Below are 26,848 nucleotides of genomic sequence, written 5' to 3' on the forward strand. Positions count from 1 at the left end.
AGACACTAGCAGCAATGCACACATCTAACACACAGATCTTGGTTTCTAAAAACTAGGGTTCTTTGGGGAAAAGGCTGATTGTAAGGCCCAGACACAGCAAGGTAAAGGTATAAGTGAACACCTTGCTCTCCCCAAAAGTAAGTACTGCTCAAAATATGTTGGTAAGGGCTTCCCTGGTGGCACAGTGGTTGAGTCCGCCTTCCGATGCAGGGAACACGGGTTCGTGCCCCGGTCCGGGAAGATCCCACATGCCGCGGAGCAGCTGGGCCCGTGAGCCATGGCCGCTGAGCCTGCGCGTCCAGAGCCTGTGCTCTGCAACAGGAGAGGCCACAACAGTGAGAGGCCCGTGTACCGCAAAAAAAAAAATGTTGGTAAAATAACATACAGCGGTCAAGCTGAAGGTCTCACTGGCCAAATGTGGGACAATTTGAGCATTAAAATAAATAATGATAGTAATGGATTAAAATCTATAAAACAAAATTCTATGAGTTTTATATGATATAATGACTAAATAAATGGAGAAGAAAGAGCTCTTCCTTATAGAATACCAACTAATAAATATAGAAAGAATGATGAGAATCATTAATGGTTCTTAAACCTACTAGGCAGTTACATGAGCAACAGGATATTTTTAAAGGCTCAAAGTATTTCCTCACACGTAATTACAAACAGAAAAATAGTTTTACTGTAATGCTTGTTTTGAGGACAAATTTATTCCAAGCAATTTATATATTAGGGGACAACTTAAACATTATGTGATTCTCACATTTGCTTAGGTACAATTATATCCATAACAAATATAAGCTTTTCTCTAGGTGAATGCAAAAAATGGCACCCAACTGAATGAAGCTGTGTAGGAATAGATGTAATTTGTGCACAAATACACAGACACACACACATCCCTCTCAAACATCTACCAGCTGCCTGAGTTCACTACATATTATGAGCCACCCCTCAACCACATCTGGTGTTACAACTTTCCATTCAATTTCAGGTAAGTGCTTTATAATTATTTTACCTACTACATAATTCACATACGGAACCCTTCCAATGCCTACTTCCACAAGCCAACTTCAGGTCTTTCAATAAGGCACAGGGTTGTAACATACAGTACAAGGAATACAGTCAATATTTCATACTAATTTTGCACATTGTGTAATCCATAAAACATCAAATTACTATGCTGTACACCTGAAACTTGTAAGTCAACCATACTTCAATAAACAAATAAAAAAGAAAAAGCACTTTTATTGTATCTGCATATTTCTTAATAATTTAACATATGTAAAGCTGTGCTTCCCCCCCTCCACACCATAGCCCCTGTGGGTTTTTATTATACAATTCTGCAGTACAGTAATTTTTAGGAATTATATATTGCTTATAGCAAAACCACCTGTACTTTGCTATGGAGAAATAATAAAGCAGGAGAAGACAAGACGGAGTAGAAGGAGTGAGCTCACCCCCTCTTACAGAAACACCAAAATCACAACTAACTGCTGAACTACCTCTGACAAAAAAATGCTGGAACCTACCAAAAAAGATACCCTGTATGCAAAGACAAAGAAGAAGCCACAACAAGATGGTAGGAGCAGTGCAATGGCGATAAAATCAAATCCCATTATTGCTGGGTGGGCGACCCACAAACTGGAAAATAATTATACTACAGAAGTTCTCCCACAGGAGTGAAAGTTCTGAGCCCCACGTCAGGCTCCCCAGCCTGGGGGTCTGGCAACAGGAGGAGGAGCCCCCAGAGAATGTGGCTTTGAAGGCCAGCGGGATTTGATTGCAGGAATTCCACAGCACTGGGGGAAACAAACTCCATTTTTGGAGGGCACACACAGGGTCTTGCGTGCACCAGGACCCAGGTAAAAAAGCAATGACCTCATAAGAAACTTACCTGCTAGTATTGGAGGGTCTCCTGCAGAGGTTGGGGGGGGGGTGTCTGTGGCTCACTGTGCAGACGAGGACACTGGTGATGGTAGTTCTGGGGAGTACTCATTGGCATGAGCCCTCTTGGAGGCTGCCATTTTCTCATCAAGACCTGGCTCCACCCAACAGCCTGTAGGCTCCAGTGCTGGGATGCCTCAGGCCAAACAAACAACAGGGTGCGAACACAGCCCCATCAATCAGCAGACCAGCTGCCTAAAGCCTTCCTGAGTAAACAGCTGCCTGATAAACACACCCCTTGACACAGCCCTGCCCACCAGAGGGGCAAGAGCCAGCTCTACCCACCAGTGGGCAGGTACCAGTCCCTCCCACCAGGAAGCCTGCACAAGCCTCTTAGACAGCCTCATCCACCAGGGGCAGACGGCAGAAGCAAGAAGAACTATAAGCCTGCAGACCGCAGAATGGAAACTCTAATCACAGAAAGTTAGGCAAAATGAGAGAGCAGAGGAATATGTTCCAGATGAAGGAACAAGATAAAACCCCAGAAGAACAACTAAGGAAAGTAGAGATAGGCAATCTACCTGAAAAAGAATTCAGAGTAATGACAATAAAGACGACCCAAGATCTTGGAAAAAGAATGGAGGCACAGATCAAGAAGACACAAGAAATGTTTAACAAAGACCTAGAAGAACTAAACAACAAACAGAGATGAACAATACAATAACTGAAATGAAAAATACACTAGAAGGAATCAATAGCAGAGTAACTGCGGCAGAACTGGTAAGTGAGCTGGAAGACAGAATGGTGGAAATCACTGCTGTGGAACAGAATAAAGAAAAAAGAATGAAAAGAAATGAGGACAGTCTACGAGACCTCTGGGGCAACATTAAACACACCAACAGTCACATTATAGGGGTCCCAGAAGGAGGAGAGAGATGGAAAGGACCTGAGAAAATATTAGAAGAGATAATGGCTGAAAACTTCCCTAATATGTGAAAGGAAACAGTCACCCAAGTCCAGGAAGCACAGAGGAAGCAGAGTCCCAGGCAGGATAAACCCAAGAAGGAACATGCCAAGATACATGGTATCAAAATGACAAAAATTAAAGACACAAAATATTAAAAGCAGTAAGGGAAAAGTAACAAATAATGTACAAGGGAACTCCCATAAGGTTAAAAATATTAAAAGCAATAAGGGAAAAGTAACAAATAATGTACAAGGGAACTCCCATAAGGTTATCAGCTAACTTCTCAGCAGAAACTCTGCAGGCCAGAAGGCAGTGATGAAAAGGAAGAACCTACAACCAAGGATACTCTACCCAGCAAGGCTCTCATTCAGATTTGATGGAGAAATCAAAAGCTTTCCAGACAAGAAAAAGCTAAGAGAATTCAGCACCACCAGACCAGCTTTGCAACAAATGCTAAAGGAACTTCTCTAGGTGGAAAAGAAAAGGCCACAACTAGAAACAAGAAAATTATGAATGGAAAAGCTCACTGGTAAAGGCAAACATACAGTAAAGGTAGGAAATCATCTGCTAAACAAATATGATATCAAAACCAGCAATTATGAGGAGAGCATAAAGGCAGGATATTGGAAATGCATTTTAAATTAAAAGATCAGCAACTGAAAACAATCTTGTTTATATATAGAATGCTATACCAAAACCTCATGGTAACTGCACACTGAAAATCTACAATAGATACACATGCAGAAAAGAATAAGGAATCCAAACACAACACTACAGTTAGTCATCAAATCACAAGAGAAAAAAAGAGGAAGGGAAGAAAAAACACCTACAAAAACAAATCCAAAACAATTAACAAAATGGCAATAAGAAGCTACAGTCATCAAAACAGTATGGTACTGGCACAAAAACAAATACAGATCAATGGAACAGGATAGAAAGCCCAGAAATAAACCCACACACATATGGTCAATGAATCTACAACAAAGGAGGCAAGACTATACAGTGGAGAAAAGACAGTCTCTTCAATAAATGGGGCTGGGAGAACTGGACAGCTACACATGAAAAAATGAAATTAGAACATTCTTTAACAAGATACATATAAATAAACTCAAAATGGATTAAAGACCTAAATATAAGACCAGATACTATAAAACTCTTAGAGGAAAATATAGGCAGATCACTCTTTGACATAAATCGCAGCAATATCTTTTTCAAGCTGTCTCCTAGAGTAATGGAAATAAAAACAAAAATAAGCATGGGACCTAATCAAACTCAAAAGCTTTTGCATAGCAAATGAAACCATAAACAAAACGAAAAGATAACCCACAGAATGGGAGAAAATATTTGCAAACAAAGAGATTAACAAGGGATTAATTTCCAAAATTTACAAACAGCTCATGCGGCTCAATACCAAAAAAACAAACAACCCAATCAAAAAATGGGCAGAAGACCTAAACAGACATTTCTCCAAAGAAGACTTGCATTTAGAAACTAAAATGAAATATCACCTCAAAAAAAAAAAAAAAAAGGACATCCCTGGTGCCACAGTGGTTAAGAATCCGCCTGCCAATGCAGGGAACCTGGGTTCGAGCCCTGGTCCAGGAAGATCCCACATGCTGTGGAGCAACTAAGCCCATGTGCCACAACTACTAAGCCTGCACTCTAGAGCCCACGAGACACAACTACTGAGCCCACGTGCCGTAAGTACTGAAGCCTGCGTGCCTAGAGCCCATGCTCCCCAACAAGAGAAGCCATCGCAACGAGAAGCCTGTGCACCGCAACGAAGAGTAGCCCCTGCTTGCCCCAACTAGAGAAAAGCCCGCACACAGCAACAAAGACCCAATGCAGCCAAAAATAAATAAATAAACAAATACATATATTTTAAAAAAAGAAACATCACCTCACACCAGTCAGTATGGCCATCATCAGAAAGTCAACAAACAATAAATGCTGGAGAGGGTGTGGAAAAAAGGGAACCCTTTTGCACTGTTGGTGGGAATGTAAATTGGTACAGCCACTATGGAGAACAGTATGGAGGTTCCTTAAGAAACTAAAATTAGAGCTATCATATGATTCAGCAATCCCACTCCTGGGCATATATCCAGAGGAAACCATGGTTCGAAAGGATACATGCACCCCAATGTTCACTGCAGCACTACTTACAATAGCCAAGACATGGAAGCAACCTAAATGTCCATCAACAGATGAATGGATAAAGAAGATGTGGTACATATATACAATGGAATATTACTCAGCCATTAAAAAGAATGAAATAATGCCATTTGCAGCAACATGGATGGACCTGGAGATTATCATACTAAGTGAAGTCAGTCAGACAGAGAAAGACAAATATCATATGATATGGCTTTATGTAGAATCTAAAAAAAATTGATACATATGAACTTATTTACAAAACAGAAACAGACTTACAGACTTAGAGAATGAATTTATGGTTACCAAGGGGAAAGGGTGGGGGGGAGGGATAGATTAGCAGTTTGGGATTGACATGTACACACTGCTATATTTAAAATACACAACCAACAAGAACCTACTGTATAGCCCAGGGAACTCTACTCAATACTCTGTGATAACCTAAATGGGAAAAGAATTCGAAAAAGAATAGATACATGTATGTGCATAACCGAATCACTTTTGCAGTATACCTGAAACTAACACAACACTGTTAATCAACTATACTCCATAAATTAAAAAAATGAAAAAATCAATAAAGCAAATAGGGCAAAATGTGAATAATTATTGGAAATCTGGGTAAAAGGTATATAGGAGCATATGTATGACTCTTGCAACTTTTCTATAAGTTTGAAGTTATATCAAAATAAATTATTAAAAAAAATAGAGTGGAGGTATAATGAAACAATATTGGCCACGAGTCAATGTATCAATGATACTAGTATGCAGAATTCATTTAAGTTTTAAAAATCTATTTAGTGGCTACACTAAATAAAATTGAATTATACAATGAGAAAGTAATTTCCTTTTCAATTCCCTTTCAATCATACCAATGAGTAAGTTACATACAGTGTCATTATGTCTTTAACTCCTTATTACCTCCTTTTAAAAAAATCATATCATCTGCTTTTGAGAAGCAACAGTACAGATCTAGGATTTACTAACACTGCCTTTACAGTCTTTACTGTAATGTAAATTATTTGTTTTTCTAAGTTGGTAATGACATTATACTTCCTTTCAGAATATTTCATTTCAGTAACAAGTGAAGTGATTTAAAGAAAAATTTTAAATAATAATATAGTTAGTACCCAGATATGGCAAAAAATTGTAATGGTAGTACACGGTAGTATGCAGAAATGGCAAACACCATGAAGAAGGTTTGTAAGTTACTGAAGGATGGGAAATGGTACTCTAGTAGATATAATTACAGGAGGAGGTTATATACAATATATTTCAAAATTTAAAATATACATACAAAAAGTGATACATGTAAGAGGAAGTTCTAGTCCTAATGATGAGCCCCTATGGAAAGTTGTCACAGTACAAGGAAAAAAAAAAAAAGGTCAAATTTCCAAGAACCTGACATATTATTAATATATGGTTCAAATTCTTAGCACAGGGGAAGAAGCATGAGTTTTTGAGGCAAATCCAGTTACTCAGTGTAGGCTAAGCTGGCCATTTGCAAAATAGAAATCATCTAATTACACCTGACTCCAGACAGACCCTTCACACTGTGTCATGTCTCACAGACTTGTAATCCAAGTAACCTACTTCTTCAGTGACATCAGTTCAAGAACTCACTGTTTAGGCTTAAATAGTTCTAAATAACACAAATGCTTAATTTTTTGGAGACCATTTTATAATTCTGTAGATTCAACTTTTTTATCCAGTCATCTTTTATTCACATTCCCTGTCAACTCCAAACCAGAAGGAGGGCAATATGTAAAAGCCAAAGAAAGTAAAGATTCTTTCCAATCACTTGTGTACCAGAGAAATAGAGGACTACTTAAGCCGATTCATGGTCCTGTCCTCAATTAGACTTACTAGAAAAAGTTTAAACAAAACAAAATCTAAACCTCATCTTTCCAGGGCTTTTTAAAAAGTAGACGGCGTATTGCAAAAGGAAAAAGAAATCTTACTGGCAAGGATAGTAACATACATAGCTAACAATATGTATTATACAGATATATAACAATATATAATAAAAACAATAGTACCCAACAAACTGTTCTAAACTTTTTCATTTAATAAATTATTTAATCATCACAACCATCTTTTGAAGTAGATATTATCTCCACTTTATAGTGAAGAAATTAAGACACAGAACATTTAGTCAACTTGCTGAAATCAGCAGTAAAGTCTGAATTCAAAGCCTGGTACCTATCTGTAGAGTCTATACTCTTAACTAAGCCATGATGTCTTCCAGTGGCTTATATTCTTTGTCAGTAGTGTTTTTCTAGTCAGATACAGAATTCTCATTCTTTTTAAAGTTTTTTATTTATAATGAGCAACATTATATTCCCCTCCAAAGAAAAACGGAGTTCATTCCAATACATTTCCTAAAAGGATGTCCAAGACCAAAGTCTCATCATTATGATGTTTCTCTTAAAACAATGTGACAGAATTACTCTTCATATTAATTCCCAATGGTAATTTCAAAAAATGTTAAAGATGGAATTATGGGCTCTTGTTCCTCTTATAAAACTAATTCAATCCTCAGTGGTATAGACAAAAGAAATTAGCAAATTTGAATAATTTTACACAAGAGTTACTGATGGTAAAATAGGTCGTTACCGTTTTTTGCTCTAGGTTGAGGTTGAAAACTCAAGCACTGGAAGCTAAGTGTGAAGTGAATTAAAATATTACAGTACTTGCCTCTTTGAGGAAAACCTCCATATCTTCTTGACTTTCAAACACAAAAGCTCTCAAGTCATTTGATGGAATATGATTTTCAATATATTTGGCATTTTTGTTATCTTTCATATTGATCTAAACAAAACAAAAAGAAAATAAAAGTTGATTTTCATGAAACCCAAAGTGACTACCAGAACATAACTACCAGAACATATACTTAACTTAGATTTATTTAATTAGGTTAAATAAATCTTCAAGAAAAAAGTAGACCAAAAAAGAACAGTTTGGTATTGAAGAGTCACATTTTTAAACATCTATTTAATTTACTGTCCAAGACATAGTAAAACAAAAGCCAAGACTTTAACAGCACCTAATGCATATTGATTTTGATACCATCTAAGAAATAAAAAGTTCCCTTCTGGCCAACTCACTGAAAACATTTGAAATAGGGTTAGATTGTAACCTGAGTATAAACATTTCTCATCTGTCCCCAAACTTTTAATATTTTTCTTCTTAATCTTTAAGAGGAATTCATGCTATCTATGGCAAAAACTAATTAGTATAAAAATACAAAGGCCTAAATAAAACTTTATGAAACTAATGAAAAAACTTGCTATGGATTAATTATAACTGTTGGTGCTTTCAAGAGAAACCCTAGGTTTGTACTACTAGAGCATAAACTTAATTACTCACTCAAAAAATACTAACTAGTTAGACATTTTTGCACTTGAGGCTCAGTGCTATGGAAGATACTAAGATAGTTCAAGATCTAGGGCTCTGGGATCAGACAGATGTCACTTCCATTCCTATGTATGACCTTAATCAAGTACCACCTAAATCTCTGAAAGCTTTAGTTACTTCATCCTAAAATGGGTAGAGTAAAACAGTCTATATCTCAAGGGACTAAATGTGGATTAAAAGAAATAATACAACAAAAAAAATTAGTAGGCTGCTTGTCACATAAATGTTGGTATTATTTTAAATTACAGAATATTGATCAGTATAGAAAGATGGGAAAACTAAAAAAACAAGCAAACAAATGAAAAAAATCAAAGCCATATAAAATACCATCACCCAGACATAAACACTACAAACATTAGATGTCTACTGTTTCACTTTTTTTTTTTTTTTTTGCGTTACGCGGGCCTCTCACTGTTGTGGCCTCTCCCGTTGCAGAGCACAGGCTCCCGACGCGCAGGCTCAGCGGCCATGGCTCACGGGCCCAGCCACTCCACGGCATGTGGGATCCTCCTGGACTGGGGCACGAACCCGTGTCCCCTGCATCGGCAGGCGGACTCAACCACTGCGCCACCAGGGAAGCCCCTGTTTCACAATTTTTTTGGTACCAAGTTATTGGGTTGGCCAGAAAGTTCATTTGGTTTTTCCAAAAGATGGCTCTAGTGCTTAGTTGTCTTTAACTTTGTTCAAAACAACTTTGTTAGACTATATTGTGACAGCTGTCATATCAGCGTGTATTTAAAAAAAAAATCAAAATTGGTGAATTTTTGTGTAGCCATTTTAATATTGAAGATGGAAGAAAAAAGCAACATTTTCGGCATATTATTCTTTATTATTTTAAGAAAGGTAAAAACGCAACTGAAATGCAAAAAAAAGATTTGTGCAGCATATGGAGAAGGTGCTATGACTGACTGAATGTGTCAAAAGTGGTGTGCGAAGTTTCGTGCTGGAGATTTCTCGCTGGACAATGCTCCACAGTCGGGTAGACCAGTTGAAGTTGACAGCTATCAAATCGAGACATTAATTGAGAACAACTGACTTTATACCAAGCAGGAGATAGCCGACATACTCATAGTATCCAAATCAAGTGTTGAAAATCATTTGCATCAGCTTGGTTATGTTCATCGCTTTGATGTTTGGGTTCCACATAAGTTAAGTGAAAAAAACCTTCTTGACCGTATTTCTGCATGTGATTCTCTACTTAAACGTGATGAAAACGTTCTGTTTTTTAAAAAAATTGTGATGGGCCATGAAAAGTGGATACTGTACAATAATGTGGAACAGGAGAGACTGTGCGGCAAGTGAAATGAACCACCACCAACCACACAAAAGGCCGGTCTTCATCCAAAGAAGGTGATGTTGTGTATATGGTGGGATTGGAAGGGAGTCCTCTATTACGAGCTCCTTCCGGAAAACCACACGATTAATTCCAACAAGTACTGCCCCGAATTCAACCAACTGAAAGCGGCACTTGGCGAAAAGCGTCCGGAGTTAGTCAACAGAAAATGCATAATCTTCCATCAGGATAATGCAAGATGGCATGTTTCTTTGATGACCAGGCAAAAATGCTTATTGCTTGGCTGGGAAGTTCTGATTCATCTGCCATATTCACCAGACATTGCACCTTTGGATTTCCATTTATTTCAGTCTTTACAAAATTCTCTTAATGGAAAAATTTTCAATTCCCTGGGAGACTGTAAAAGGCACCTAGAACAGTTCTTTGCTCAAAAAGATAGAAAGTTTTTGGAAGACGGAATTATGAAGTCGCCTGAAAAATGATAAAAGGTAGTGGAACAAAAGGGTGAATACGTTGTTCAATAATGTTATTGGTGAAAATGAAAAATGTGTTTTTACTTAAAACTCAAAGGAACTTTTTGGCCAACTCAATACTTTGTTGTAAGGAATGGTACAAATGAAAAAAAAAATAAAGTGGGTGTTTGCTACAACTTACAGAAAGGGTAAAGTAATCCCAATATCACCATAGGAAGTCATCTTTTTTTATAGTTATGGATAAGCCAGCATAGGACTTAGCTCTCGTTATCACTCTCCCCCAGGGTGCATTTATCAGAGACATTCTGCCATATCAGATTCTGGGGCCCATATCTTGTATAAGTTGGTTACACAGTCATCTATTTTTTTGATGAATTTCACCTGCTCGTTTAGGTAATGAGTCTCAGAGAAGTCACACTTCTCTGAGAAGAAGGGGTCATTTTTGTCACTGGTCAGTTTGTGCATTTACAGTAGTGACTGATTCACAATTTTTTCCAAGTGTAATACACACTCCATTGCATTCATTGTCTGGTTTCCTGATATCCTGAAGGAAGATTTGGCCCCTTGTTGGTTCTGAACCTTCATCAGCTTCTTAGCGAGCTCCTTCTCCTCATGAGATTGGTGAAGAAAATATCTGGCAAAGTTCTTCAGAGCCACATCTTTACAAAGTAGTAAGACATGGACAGGTAGACATAGGAGGTGTAGCTTTCCAAGATGTTCTGGTGGTTGATGGCAGACTCCTGTTTCACAATTTTTAAAAATGAAATCTTTCTATATACCCTATCCTGTAATCTGTTTTATAAGTCATTAACATATCATAAATGTCCCTTTATATTAGTAAATAGAGACCTATGGCAACATTTTAAAGGCCTATGGAGGTGGTACAATGCATTTCAACTAGATTTTGAAGGGTTAGGTAAGTGTATGGGCAGGATACAGTTGGAAGAAGGTGGTAGTAAAAGTAAAAGGTTGTTCCAGGAAGGGTAAGATAACAGAGTATCTCCCTTTATCTCAGACTCAAATGTAATTTAAAAAGTAAATATATGCCAGCTAGTAACCTGACTTGGTGATAGGCTACTATCAGGAAATCAAGTGACAAGAGGATGACAAATCTAATAAAGTCCAGAGGTATTGTTTTGAGTTTGGCACTTTAATAAGAATCTGTTGAAAATTACACTTGCATTCTAATTTATAATACTAAGGGTCACAGTATTTCTTCTTGTGTTTTCTTTCAATCCTTACTGGATTAATCAAAACAGTAATGTCTGCATCCAAAATAGGTATTCCCTTCTTGATCGAGCAAAAATATTCTAATGATTCATACCTGAGCAAGAAGAGAATACAGTATTATGCACACTAATTTTGCTAATATAATGCAAACTATATGAAATGACTTTGAATAAAGCATAATATAAACAGGAGTTACAGAATATAGAACTTTTCATGAATCCTACAAGGATCTACAGTGAATTCTTTCCAAAAAAAAAAAAATCATCTAGCAAAAATAATCCTTTTATCATTTTGAAGTTTTAAGTGTGTGTGTGTGTGTGTGTGTGTATAAAACATGTCATTAGCAAAGAATGTGGGTTTTACTTTTTCATTCCTTCTCATGGCCCAACTTACCATTTAAAATATTTTAGATGGAAATTTTCCTAGTAAATCCACACCCACATTTCATTAAATGATTTACTAAATACAGCTTGCCCTATTCTTGATGACTCATGATAAGACTTATCAAATAAGACTTATCAAATAAGACTTATCAAATAAGACTTATCAAATGTTTATAAGGTCAATAAATTGTTGGTTTCATTCTCAGAATCCTCAGAATGCTTTATTTTTGTAGCAGATGATTTTGTTGTCTATCCTGTCAGGTGTTCCATATCAACTGTATTTATTTATAGCAGTTTTCTACCCCTTTGGCAGCATTTAATATATTGCCTGTTGTAACCAAAGAATAGCAATTGCCAGAAGGAAACCAGCTAACCAAGTTTACACATGATTCTAGGTCAATAAGTTGCCAGTTTCATACTTCTATCAAGAAAAAGTTCATAGGTTTATTATCAAGGACCCTTTAAAAAGCTCATGTATGGATTCAGCAGCATACCAGATGCCACAAGTCTACTAATGGAAAAGCAGGGTGTTAACAAGACTAAGAATTCTTAAAACAACAAAACCTACAATGATTACAATAATAAAATAACAGATACTACTAAGATGAACAAATTTCTTACCGTGAGCATTATGGGTTCACAGACTCTTTGCTTAAATTTGTCTCTGTTATTTCTCAGCCATAAAACAGCATCATATGTGTCACGGTATCTCTGTCTCAGCTTATCTTCCTTTTGATTCAAAAGGTTGTCAAAACGCACAATATGATCAGCCACACCTAAAATTGGAAAATAAAGCATTATTCCTCTGAACACTTTAATTAGTGAAATAATCTATTAATAACATAAAAGAGTATCTTAGATCTAAAGGTTATAAACACCACTCAGCAAGTACCCAACACAGTGAAAAAGACCCACCCTGGACAAATCATTCTTAAGTTTCTAAACACCTGGGATAAAAGATGATCTTTAAACTACCAAAAATAAATAGGTCACATACAAAATAATGAGAAAACACTAGATTTCCTATCAAAAGACAATGGCAACAGGCCTTCAGGATTCTGAAAGAAAAACTATTTTCAAGTTAGATTTTTATAACATCAAAATAAAAAAGGGGATAATGAAGTAAAGATTTTTCAGGGATGCAAAGACTCAAATTAATTCCCAAATATCTCTTCTTAGCAGGTTATGTGAAGATGTACTCTTACAAAACAAGGAAGTAATTTAAGAAAAATGAAGACACAGAATTCAGGAATAGCTTTTTATTCAACACAGAAAAGGTGTGAGAGAAGTCCTAGGTAACAGCCATAAGGAGACCTTGAGAACAATCAGTTTAGCTGGGAGGAGGATGGAAGGTCTCAGAACTCAAGAGAATGCTTGATAATTTTTTTCCCAATTTAAGGAAATGCTAAAGTAAATGGTGTTTCTAAAAAATGGTAAATTAAAATCCTAAAAAAAAATTATCAATGAACAGAAATTAGATCATAATGCACTACTTGGCTCTGCTGTGAGCAAGTTTTCTTGTTGTAATAACATAAATAATACTTAATATTTCTAGCTAGTAGAATCAACCCATAAACAGACCATATAAAACTTAATTATGGTTCTCAATAAAGTATGTTTTCAGCCTTTAAACTATAAAAACCAGAGTACATATTAAAGAATTAAAGGGAGGAAAGTAAAAAGAAAGGCTAGGAGTATCAGTATTTTTAGCTTATAAATGTGCATTCAAGCATTATCAACAAATATTAAATGACAAAAAAAAGAATATTATTGGTAATAAACATTAATAAATGTTAATGATTACTAATATTAATATAATAATCCCATTTGGGCAATTACAATAATAGGTAGGGGAGGTGTCATGAGTTGAAATCCACATCTGAAGCAACAAAATATTAAAAGATGATATCTAAAGTTGATTAACCAAGACATGGTAAAATAAAAATATGATTAAGATATATGAAAGACTATTAGAAAAAGTTACTGAAATAGTTAAGAGTGCTTACTCTTGACAGTGGGTCTGGAAGTTGGAAAGGCACTGGGCCACCCTTCTTGTCTAGTGTTATTATTTTTTTTAAACCATACACCTAGCATTTTGCTAAACATATAAACAAATTTTTTTACTAACTGACCTTAGTCATATATACTGAGCAGACAGAATGTAAGATCTCCTCTAACTGAATAATGCTACAGATCTAGCCACATGGTCTATAGCAAAGAAAAAAAAAGATGAAATTGGACAGGCTTCAAGGAGCAAAGCTAATGGAAGATTATGAAGGCTAGAATGAAGAGCTTAAATTTGACCTGAGAAAAAACAGAAAAGTGAGTGACTGTAAAGAAAATAAAGCAAAGTATTTTTAGAGAATTAAATCAACTGCCAAAATCTGACATAAGACAACGGTCTGCTTGCGGCAAATCGTTATACAATAGATATAGGTAATTAAGACACTAAAATGGAAGAACTGAACTGAGCTTCCTCAACAAGCAGACATGAACATTTAGAGACATGATCAGGGGAAGAAGAAAGCCCATCAACAGAGACATATCTCCATTTTATAAACATGTCTTCACTGTAAGTTTAAAAAAACTCAGAATGGGAGAAAATATTTGCAAATGAAGCAACCGACAAAGGATTAATCTCCAAAATTTACAAGCAGCTCATGCAGCTCAATAACAAAAAAACAAACAACCCAATCCAAAAATGGGCAGAAGACCTAAATAGACATTTCTCCAAAGAAGATATACAGACTGCCAACAAACACATGAAAGAATGCTCAACATCATTAATCATTAGAGAAATGAAAATCAAAACGACAATGAGATATCATCTCACACCAGTCAGAATGGCCATCATCAAAAAATCTAGAAACAATAAATGCTGGAGAGGGTGTGGAGAAAAGGGAACACTCTTGCACTGCTGGTGGGAATGTGAATTGGTTCAGCCACTATGGAGAACAGTATGGAGGTTCCTTAAAAAACTACAAATAGAACTACCATATGACCCAGCAATCCCACTACTGGGCATATACCCTGAGAAAACCAAAATTCCAAAAGAGTCATGTACCAAAATGTTCATTGCAGCTCTATTTACAATAGCCCGGAGATGGAAACAACCTAAGTGCCCATCATCGGATGAATGGATAAAGAAGATGTGGCACATATATACAATGGAATATTACTCAGCCATAAAAAGAAACGAAATTGAGCTATTTGTAATGAGGTGGATAGACCTAGAGTCTGTCATACAGAGTGAAGTAAGTCAGAAAGAAAAAGACAAATACCGTATGCTAACACATATATATGGAATTTAAGAAAAAAAATGTCATGAAGAACCTAGGGGTAAGGCAGGAATAAAGACGCAGACCTCCTAGAGAACGGACTTGAGGTTATGGGGAGGGGGAAGGGTGAGCTGTGACAGGGCGAGAGAGAGTCATGGACATATACACACTAACAAACGTAGTAAGGTAGATAGCTAGTGGGAAGCAGCCGCATGGCACAGGGATATTGGCTCGGTGCTTTGTGACAGCCTGGAGGGGTGGGATAGGGAGGGTGGGAAGGAGGGAGACGCAAGAGGGAAGACATATGGGAACATATGTTTATGTATGACGGATTCACTTTGTTATAAAGCAGAAACTAACACACCATTGTAAAGCAATTATACCCCAATAAAGATGTTAAAAAAAAAACAAAACAAAAAACTTACTCCTCTTCTCCTTCTCTAGAGTTTCCCTCTCTCTACGCTTATCAATTATCTCGCCTTCACATAATGCCTTTTCATCTTGAACTCGTCTCAGATCATTTGTAATGGCATCAATTTGGGGTTGAAGGTTCTCACAGTTTTCTGTGGTCTTCAGTTCATTTTGCAAATCTTCTATCATTTTGCGGGTATTACTTATTCTCCTCTGTCGATCATGCTCTTCATTTTGTTTTACTGTTAAAGCCTGCTGAAGGTCCTCAATCTAATAAAACAAAAGCAGGTTAGCACTGGAGATTGTTTTTTCTCCTGGTTTATTAGGCTTTAGTAAAACAGTTTTAAAAATGCAAACAACCTAAGAACATGGGTTTTTTTCTCACTAAAAGGTATCCTATTAGAATTAAACTGTTACTCCTACCAGACCACCTGTCTCTTTATTTGTTCAGCAATACATTCCAAGTACCTAGGGCAGTGGTTAGCATATAGTTAGCATTCAGTAAATATTTGCTAAATAAACGAAATATTTATAAAGCCAATCAGCAGATTTCTAAATATTTATAGGAAGATTTCACATACTATATATCATAAAACTGAAAACAGTCACATGGTATACCACAGACTTTCAATAAACCAGCAATAGAAATGATGGTGAAGATTATGTCACCCTACTAGTTTAAAACCACAATAAACTATTTTCTTTCCATTAAATTATTTTCTACTAGCACTTCAAATTAGTATTTTGAGATTTTAATCCTCAATCTGTATGTTTATATTCAGGGTAAGTCATTAAAAAAAACCAGATCATGCAACTTACCAGTGGAATTTTTATCAAAACCATACATGGTCTACCTAAGACAGAGTTATGATTTTCTTCAAGACACAGATGCATACACCCAATGTATTTTTTGCAAAAATAGAATTTTGTGTTAAATTAGATAAGGTTATCGTATCATATAATTTGCTTATTAGTTACCTTTCTTTCCAAGTCAAATTTACTCCCTCTTCCTCCCCATTATAAATGTATATTATGACATATTCAATATAGAAAATATGAAAAATATAGAAACTTAAAACAAATAAAAAACACCTAAAATCTTGAGGTCCTTAAACATTTACATTTTAATGCCAGCCTATATCCATCAATAGAGCATATACGTTTTAGCGAATGGCATCACTAAAAATTTATCGAGAGCAGTTTCTCATTACCTCCATGTCCTTGCAAAACAAAAATTTAATACCTACATAATGTTCTTTTATATAGATATACCACATTCTATCCCATTCCCTACGGTTGGAAATTTGGGTTATAATCAATTTTCTTTTCTAAAAGTTTAGCTTTGACAGTGTCAAGATAATGAACTGAATACATGCCAAAATCTCCTCTCCTATAACAAACATGCAGAAGTGAAAGATAAAATATTATGTTTGAAAGAATTAACACTGTGTGTGTGTGACTGAAAATTAACAATGTTCAATGAGCCCAAAAGAAGGAAGCAGACAAGAAGCCACAGTGTTCAGCCAGGAAACCCATGGAGTCCAAGGCTTTTAGAAGAATAAACTGGCATGTCACGGGAGACAGAGAATTAAGAATCACCAAACACATGAGGAAGTCTAAGTCCATCAAAAAGGGACAAGAAATTTAACAAATATAACCGCTACAATCCCAGAAAAATAGAGACCACCAAGCTACCAAAAATCACTGGGCTGCTGAATAAATTTTATATCAAGAGGTCTTTGTCTGACGTTGACCTGAAAAACTGAAAAGCAGCTTGATGGTCCCATGTCCTAGCTAAATTTTCTGAGTTCTAACTTTAACTCATTTGCCACCTTCATCCAAAAAACTACCATAACTAACTAATTCCATCACACCATGTTTAGCTCAGGCACAGTAAGTCCAAGCCTCCTGGATCATGCATGTTCGCTAGGATACCATCCCCATTACTGCTCTCTATCTTCAATTTCTCTGAATGCTCTCTCTTATTGTTCTAGCTAAAACTTGGCTATTCCTGGAAGATACTTCTCCCTAGAGACCTTTCAAATGGTGACCTTTTCCTCCCATAATTCTTCAGAGCACTTCAGGACTCAGAAGTGGGGAGGGTGTCCTCATCAATCTCCACTGTACTACTTCCTCCGTTAATTGAGCCCCACTTCAGATCTTTGAAGATCATATGATCAGACTTTAACACCCATTATCTTTGCTATGTTAACTACCCCCCTCAAAGTCTTTCCTCACCCTCTTCATTCATTGATGCCTTTAGCACATGACTCACTGTCTTTCTCTCCATCATTATGCTGGCCATAATGGAACTCCAACATACATACAGAAAATCAGTCTAACTCTTTGGCCTCTGTGCTCCTTGACTTCTTCAACTGTCTTTTCCTAAACACCACCTCAGCCACCTTCTCCTACAGTTATATTAGATTATATCTATAGTTATATCTCTGACTAGATCATGTAGATCACCAAAAATCATACCACCTCTGAAAACTATTTCCACAATCCTACTCTTTGATCACCATCTCCTTTCCTTACATTTTTACTTACTATGGTCTTCCTACTGCAACTATCCTTTGACTGCACAGGGTCCTGTAATCCACTGACCCTACTATCTTTTCACAATCCACCATCCCCCTCATTCCTTTCCTTAACTGGCTGAGGTTCCACAACTCTAGAATCACTCCCTTGCAAAAGCCTCTTGACCCTCCACCATTCCTATCTCACATTAGCAAAGGAAAAAGCTTAGTCCTTATTAAACCTAAATAAATATTTTCTATTTATCTGTATCTAAACAACTAAACTAATTGGAGAAACTCTTGAAAACAGGTCTTACTTCAAATTTATGGCCACAAAACTTAAAGAGGCACTCAGAACTCTCAGAAAAACCTACTATATTTTTCTAATAAATGTATGTTCTCATTCTGAGATGAATTCACATCTTTTCCTCCTTCCTCAATCTTATATTGCTAAAGGCTCTCTACTCACCCAGCTAATGACCCTGTCTCATATTTCATTAACAGCAGTGTTAAAGTCAGAGTACTCTGATCAGAGTACTTTTCCTCCTTTCAAAACCTTCAACCTACCTCCATCTGTACTCACTCTGCTTTATCTTATACAATGTAAGGAGAGTTCTTGTAGCTACCTAAATCTACCCCTCCAGGGCTACTCCAAGCAGTGTTTCTCAAATTATTTATGGTGAAGAATCATTAAAATAATTCTAAGTAATCACAACAACAAATAACACATAAGGGAATCCCCATAAGGTTAACAGCTGATCTCTCAGCAGAAACCCTACAAGCCAGAAGGGAGTGGCAGGACATACTGAAAGTGATGAAGGAGAAAAACCTGCAGCCAAGACTACTCTACCCAGCAAGGATCTCATTCAGATTTGATGGAGAAATTGAAACCTTTACAGACAAGCAAAAGCTGAGAGAGTTCAGCACCACCAAACCAGCTTTACAACAAATGCTAAAGGAACTTCTCTAGACAAGAAACATAAGAGAAGGAAAAGACCTATAATAACGAACCCAAAACAATTTAGAAAATGGGAATAGGAACATACATATCGATAATTACCTTAAATGTAAATGGACTAAATGCTCCCACCAAAAGACACAGATTGGCTAAATGGATACAAAAACAAGACCCTTATATATGCTGTCTACAAGAGACCCACTTCAGACCTAGAGACACATACAGACTGAAAGTAAGGGGATGGAAAAAGATATTCCATGCAAATGGAAATCAAAAGAAATCTGGAGTAGCAATTCTCATATAAGACAAAATAGACTTTAAAATAAGGACTATTAAAAGAGACAAAGAAGGACACTACATAATGATCAAGGGATCGATCCAAGAAGAAGATATAACAATTGTAAATATTTATGCACCCAACATAGGAGCACCTCAATACATAAGGCAAATACTAACAGCCATAAAAGGGGAAATCAACAGTAACACATTCGTAGTAGGGGACTTAAACACCCCACTTTCACCCATGGACAGATCATCCAAAATGAAAATAAATAAGGAAACACAAGCTTTAAATGATACATCAAACAAGATGGACTTAATTGATATTTATAGGACACTCCATCCAAAAACAACAGAATACACATGTTTCTCAAGTGCTCATGGAACATTCTCCAGGATAGATCATATCTTGGGTCACAAATCAAGCCTTGGTAAATTTAAGAAAATTGAAATTGTATCAAGTATCTTTTCTGCCCACAACGCCATGAGACTAGATATCAATTACAGGAAAAGATCTGTAAAAAATACAAACACATGGAGGCTAAACAATACACTACTTAATAACGAAGTGATCACTGAAGAAATCAAAGAGGAAATCAAAAAATACCTAGAAACAAATGACAATGGAGACACGACGACCCAAAACCTATGGGATGCAGCAAAAGCAGTTCTAAGGGGGAAGTTTATAGCAATACAAGCCCACCTTAAGAAGCAGGAAACATCTCGAATAAATAACCTAACCTTGCACCTCAAGCAATTAGAGAAAGAAGAACAAAAAACCCCCAAAGCTAGCAGAAGGAAAGAAATCATAAAAATCAGATCAGAAAAAAATGAAAAAGAAATGAAGGAAATGATAGCAAAAATCAATAAAACTAAAAGCTGGTTCTTTGAGAAGATAAACAAAATAGATAAACCACTAGCCAGACTCATCAAGAAAAAAAGGGAGAAGACCCACATCAATAGAATTAGAAATGAAAAAGGAGAAGTAACAAATGACACTGCAGAAATAAAAAAGATCATGAGAGATTACTACAAGCAACTCTATGCCAATAAAATGGACAATCTGGAAGAAATGCACAAATTCTTAGAAATACACAACCTGCCAAGACTGAATCAGGAAGAAATAGAAAATATGAACAGACCAATCACAAGCACTGAAATTGAAACTGTGATTAAAAATCTTCCAACAAACAAAAGCCCAGGACCAGATGGCTTCACAGGCGAATTCTATCAAACATTTAGAGAAGAGCTAACACCTATCCTTCTCAAACTCTTCCAAAATATAGCAGAGGGAGGAACACTCCCAAACTCATTCTACGAGGCCACCATCACCTTGATACCAAAACCAGACAAGGATGTCACAAAGAAAGAAAACTACAGACCAATATCACTGATGAACACAGAAGCAAAAATCCTCAACTAAATACTAGCAAACAGAATCCAACAGCACATTGAAAGGATCATACACCATTATCAAGTGGGGTTTATTCCAGGAATGCAAGGATTCTTGAATATATGCAAATCTATCAATGTGATACATCATATTAACAAATTGAAGGAGAAAAACCATACGATCATCTCAATAGATGCAGAGAAAGCTTTTGACAAAATTCAACACCCATTTATGATAAAAACCCTGCGGAAAGTAGGCATAGAGGGAACTTTCCTCCACATAATAAAGGCCATATATGACAAACCCAGCCAACATCATCCTCAATGGTGAAAAACTGAAAGCATTTCCACTAAGATCAGGAATAAGACAAGGTTGCCCACTCTCACCACGCTTATTCAACATAGTTTTGGAAGTTTTAGCCACAGCAATCAGAGAAGAAAACGAAATAAAAGGAATCCAAATCGGAAAAGAAGAAGTAAAGCTGTCACTGTTTGCAGATGACATGATACTATACATAGAGAAACATAAAGATGCTACCAGAAAACTACTAGAGCTAATCAATGAATTTGGTAAAGTGGCAGGATACAAAATTAATGCACAGAAATCTCTGGCATTCCTATATACTAATGATGAAAAATCTGAAAGTGAAATCAAGAAAACACTCCCATTTACCACTGCAACAAAAAGAATAAAATATCTAGGAATAAACCTACCTAAGGAGACAAAAGACCTGTATGCAGAAAATTATAAGACACTGATGAAAGAAATTAAAGATGATACAAATAAATGGAGAGATATACCATGTTCTTGGATTGGAAGAATCAACATTGTGAAAATGACTCTACTACCCAAAGCAATCTATAGATTCAATGCAATCCCTATCAAACTACCACTGGCATTTTTCACAGAACCAGAACAAAAAATTTCGCAATTTGTATGGAAACACAAAAGACCCCGAATAGCCAAAGTAATCTTGAGAACAAAAAAAGGAGCTAGAGGAATCAGGCTCCCTGACTTCAGACTATACTACAAAGCTACAGTAATCAAGACAGTATGGTACTGGCACAAAAACAGAAAGATCAATGGAACAGGATAGAAAGCCCAGAGATAAACCCACGCACATATGGACACCTTATCTTTGATAAAGGTGGCAGGAATGTACAGTGGAAAAAGGACAGCCTCTTCAATAAGTGGTGCTGGGAAAACTGGACAGGTACATGTAAAAGTATGAGATTAGATCACTCCCTAACACCATACACAAAAGTAAGCTCAAAATGGATTAAAGACCTAAATGTAAGGCCAGACACTATCAAACTCTTAGAGGAAAACATAGGCAGAACACTCTATGACATAAATCACAGCAAGATCCTTTCTGACCCACCTCCTAGAGTAATGGAAATAAAAACAAAAATAAACAAATGGGACCTAATGAAACTTCAAAGCTTTTACACAGCAAAGGAAGCCATAAACAACACCAAAAGACAACCCTCAGAATGGGAGAAAATATTTGCAAATGAAGCAACCGACAAAGGATTAATCTCCAAAATTTACAAGCAGCTCATGCAGCTCAATAACAAAAAAACAAACAACCCAATCCAAAAATGGGCAGAAGACCTAAATAGACATTTCTCCAAAGAAGATATACAGACTGCCAACAAACACATAAAAGAATGCTCAACATCATTAATCATTAGAGAAATGAAAATCAAAACGACAATGAGATATCATCTCACACCAGTCAGAATGGCCATCATCAAAAAATCTAGAAACAATAAATGCTGGAGAGGGTGTGGAGAAAAGGGAACACTCTTGCACTGCTGGTGGGAATGTGAATTGGTTCAGCCACTATGGAGAACAGTATGGAGGTTCCTTAAAAAACTACAAATAGAACTACCATATGACCCAGCAATCCCACTACTGGGCATATACCCTGAGAAAACCAAAATTCCAAAAGAGTCATGTACCAAAATGTTCATTGCAGCTCTATTTACAATAGCCCGGAGATGGAAACAACCTAAGTGCCCATCATCGGATGAATGGATAAAGAAGATGTGGCACATATATACAATGGAATATTACTCAGCCATAAAAAGAAACGAAATTGAGCTATTTGTAATGAGGTGGATAGACCTAGAGTCTGTCATACAGAGTGAAGTAAGTCAGAAAGAAAAAGACAAATACCGTATGCTAACACATATATATGGAATTTAAGAAAAAAAATGTCATGAAAAACCTAGGGGTAAGGCAGGAATAAAGACGCAGACCTCCTAGAGAACGGACTTGAGGTTATGGGGAGGGGGAAGGGTGAGCTGTGACAGGGCGAGAGAGAGTCATGGACATATACACACTAACAAACGTAGTAAGGTAGATAGCTAGTGGGAAGCAGCCGCATGGCACAGGGATATTGGCTCGGTGCTTTGTGACAGCCTTGAGGGGTGGGATAGGGAGGGTGGGAGGGAGGGAGACGCAAGAGGGAAGACATATGGGAACATATGTATATGTATAACTGATTCACTTTGTTATAAAGTAGAAACTAACACACCATTGTAAAGCAATTATACCCCAATAAAGATGTTAAAAAAAAAAAAAAGAATAAGGAACAGAGAAAAAGAAAAATCAAAAGAAAATCTTGGGTATAATCCAACAAAACATAGAGAACTTATATGCTGAAAACTACAAAACACTGATGGAAAAAAAATCAAAGATCTAAATAAATGGAGACATACCGTTTTCACAGTTTGGAAGATTCAACATAGTAAAGATTTCAATTCTCCCCAAATTGGCATATGTTTAATGCAAGTCCCATTAAAATCCTAGCAACATTTTTCTGTAGATATAGAAAAGATTTGGCTGTCAACAGGAATGGCAAAGGAACTCTGAAAATCCTCTCCTCCAGAAAAGTAATGAAAACATTGACAAAAATTATCAAAATTAACTCTTTCAGAACTCTGGAATTTAACCAAAGGCTTTTCAACAAGCCAGAGAGCATTTACTCAAGAAAAATGCTCGAATCTTGGTAAAAGCAACAAGCTTTGTGGTGTTTTGAATATGCCCTATTCCTATTCCCCTCTCCTCAGTTCCTTGGCAGCCTTGAAAACCAACAGCCCACAGTCATAGTGAAATCAGCAGCCTAGGAGCTACGGGAGAGATCACAAAGCTGGAGAACTTTCACATTCTCAATCTCAGAGAACTATCATTATCTGATCTGTCTGGCAGTTTCCAGGAAAACCTTACTTGCAAAGCTTGTCTCCATTTGACCTGACTCCATAGCTTGCACACTGCAAAAGACCCTTTTCCTTGGAGGAAGCTGTCAAAACAATCAGTGGCAATTGTTTAACGACAGAGCTGCCTGGTGTGAGATAAAAGTGTGGCAAACAATAAGCTAACCAAAAAATTTAAAAGAAAAAGCTGGAGAATACGATGCCCATAGGAAGTTTTGGTAGCTCCTGGGAATCTAGAAGGTCAAATGCATGCTTGAGTTAGGACTGTGCATGCCCAAGGCTGTATGCATGCCCTAGAAAGAGCTGAGGAGGCCCTTATCTCTCACAACATTCTGTGCAAATAGGAAGTGAAAGCTGAAACAGAGTTGTAAACTAGCAGTGGAACTTAACCAACACTTTCAACAATTCAGGGAGTATTTGAGGACAGAATCTTGGTGGAAAGTGAAAACAATGCCTGGCTGAGTGTTGAAGGTGTGAACCAACATACATTCAGAGACCCTCAACAAACACTGGGAGATATACTAGATTGGGAGACATTATAGTCATTTGAGAAAATACCTGTCCAATAATTAGCTGACCATTAACTAACTGAGCAGAGACTTCAGTAGTCACATATGACAAAGAATACAGAATTCACAGAGTTAGGAAAGTAATTAAAAAAAAACAAACAGTAACAACATCATCAGCAAACAAAAATAACACAAGCCTGGGTTAAAGGAGGACATCTGATTTCAGAGTTGCCACATCCTGCTATTTAAACTTTATAGTTTCAACAAAAAATTAAAACACAGTCAACAAAACAAGAAAGTATAACCCATACACAGGAAAAAACAGCAGTCAACAAAAAATGTCCCTGAGGAAGCCCAGAAATAGTTACAAATGACTTTAAGATAGCTATTTTAAATATGTTCAATGAACTAAAGGAAAACATGTCTAAGGAAAAGAAAGTAAGAGAACAATGTCTTATTGAATAGAGAATATCAATAGAGAGAGAAATTATAAAAAAAGAGTCAAGTAGAAATCCTCAGTTGAAAAGTTCAGTAACTGAAATAAAAGATTCACTAGTGGAGCTCAATGGCAGATTTGAACATGCAAAGCAAAGATTAAGTGAGCTTGAAGATAAGTCAATTGAAAGTATTCAGTCTGAGGAACAGAAAAAAGAAAAAGAAAAATAAATAGAATGTAGGACACCATTAAATATATCAAAATATGTGTAAAAGGAGTCTCAGAAGGAGAGAAGAAAAAGAAAGCAGGAAGAATATCCAAAGAATAATGACCCTAAGCTTCCCAATTGTGATGAAGAACATTAATCTACACATCCAAGAAGCTCCATTAATTCCAAGCAGGATAAACCAAAGGCGACTCACATCTAGAAATTACATAGTTAACTGCTGAAAAGAAAAGGAGAGAATTTTGAAAGCAAGAAGTAACTCATCATGTACAAGGGATCCTCAATAAGATTAATAGCTGATTCCTCATCAAAAACCATGGAGGTCAGAAGGCAGTGGATGTTATATTCAAAGTACTGAAAGAAAACCAAGAATTCTATACCCAGCAAAACTATCCCTCCAAAAGAAAGAAAACTTAAGACATTCTCAGATAAACAAATATTGGTAGAATTCATCATTAGTAGACCTGCCCTACAAGAAATACTAATGCAAGTCTTTCAGAATGAAATGAAAGGACACTAGACAGTAACTTGAAACTACACAAAGAAATAAAGAGCACCAGTAAAGGTAACTACATATGTAAATAAGAGATAGTAAAAATGTATCTGTTGTTTGTAACTCTTCTTTTCTCCTATCTGATATAAAAGACAACTGTTGTGGTATAATAAAAAATATATATTTGGTTTTTTGTTCCCAGTTCCTGGCTCAGAGGTCTTAAAAACCTTAGAATTCCCTGAGTGACAGAAGTGTCTTTTGTTATTCACACTAAGCCCCTTTTGCAGATACCTGATTTTATGCTAATAAGACGAATCTTGGCAGGGTCCCTATACAGCTTCAGAATAGAGACTGATTACCAGAAGAACCAACCACATGATTAAGGGGTTGGAACTTTCAGCCTCACCCCCTGCCCTCAAGGAGTAGAGAGAGGCTGGAGATTGACCTCACTCACCAACAGCCAATAATTTAATCAATCATATCCAGGTAATGAAACTCAATAAAACTCTTGAACAACATGGTTATGGAGCTTCCGGGTTAGTGAACATGTCCATATGCTGGGAAGGTGGTGCACCCAGAAAGGGATTAGAAGCTCTGCACCACTCTAATCCCCATACCTTGTGCTATGCACCTCTTTCATTTGGCTGTTCCTGAGTTGTATCCTTTATAATAAACAGGTAATTGTTAAGTGTAACATCTTCCTGTATTCTGTGAGTCGTTCTAGCAAATACTGAACCTGAAGTTGGCGGTGGAGGGGGGTTGTGGGAATCCCTGAATCTGTAGCAAAGTCAGAGAGAAGAGTAGGAAATCTGAGGTCTGGGGAATTGAGACTGGCATGTAAAGCCAGGACTATCTTGTGAGACTGAGCCATGAAATTGTAGAATCTGCTTTAATTCCAAGTAGTTAGTATCAGAACTGAATTGAACTTTAGGACACAAAGTTGGTGTCAGAGAATCACACAATTATTGCCACAAAAATGAAACTATATAAATAATTATAAAACTATGTTGATAGGCTTATAATGATTAAAAATGTAACTGGTATGATAATAACACAAAGGAAGGAGAAGGGAATGGAGCTATATGGGAACAAAGTTTGTATACTACTCAAGTTCATATTAATATGAAATAGATTATCATAAATTAAGACGTTATTTATAATTCTAAAGGCAGTCACTAAAAAAATAGCTCAAAAAATACACAGCAAAAGAACAAGGGAATTAAAATGGTACAATAGAAAATATTTAACACAAGAGTAGCCTCTGCTCGCCGCAATTAGAGAAAGCCTACACACAGCAATGAAGACCCAACACAGCCAAAAATAAAT

The 26,848-nt window shown here is 36.6% G+C and overlaps 1 protein-coding gene and 1 pseudogene across 2 annotated transcripts in view; both read right to left on the reverse strand.

Moving 5' to 3' along the window:
• Positions 1-26,848, reverse strand: part of SMC5 (structural maintenance of chromosomes 5) — a 105,312-nt gene that overhangs the window by 30,284 nt on the left and 48,180 nt on the right. Inside the window, exons 9-11 of the mRNA XM_082657095.1 lie at positions 15,503-15,758; positions 12,421-12,575; positions 7,700-7,813 (exon numbers count right to left, since the gene is read on the reverse strand). Of these exons, the coding sequence (XP_082513221.1) occupies positions 7,700-7,813; positions 12,421-12,575; positions 15,503-15,758 (525 nt within the window). The remainder of the gene's footprint in view (positions 1-7,699; positions 7,814-12,420; positions 12,576-15,502; positions 15,759-26,848) is intronic.
• LOC309823712 (ferritin heavy chain-like) lies at positions 10,444-11,797 on the reverse strand (annotated as a pseudogene). Its single transcript has 2 exons — positions 11,780-11,797; positions 10,444-10,926 (listed from the first exon to the last, which is right to left on the reverse strand). The product of its transcript is annotated as a ferritin heavy chain-like (transcript).

Source organism: Grampus griseus, assembly GCF_964374135.1.
Source record: "Grampus griseus genome assembly, chromosome: 6".
Lineage (NCBI taxonomy): Eukaryota > Metazoa > Chordata > Mammalia > Artiodactyla > Delphinidae > Grampus > Grampus griseus.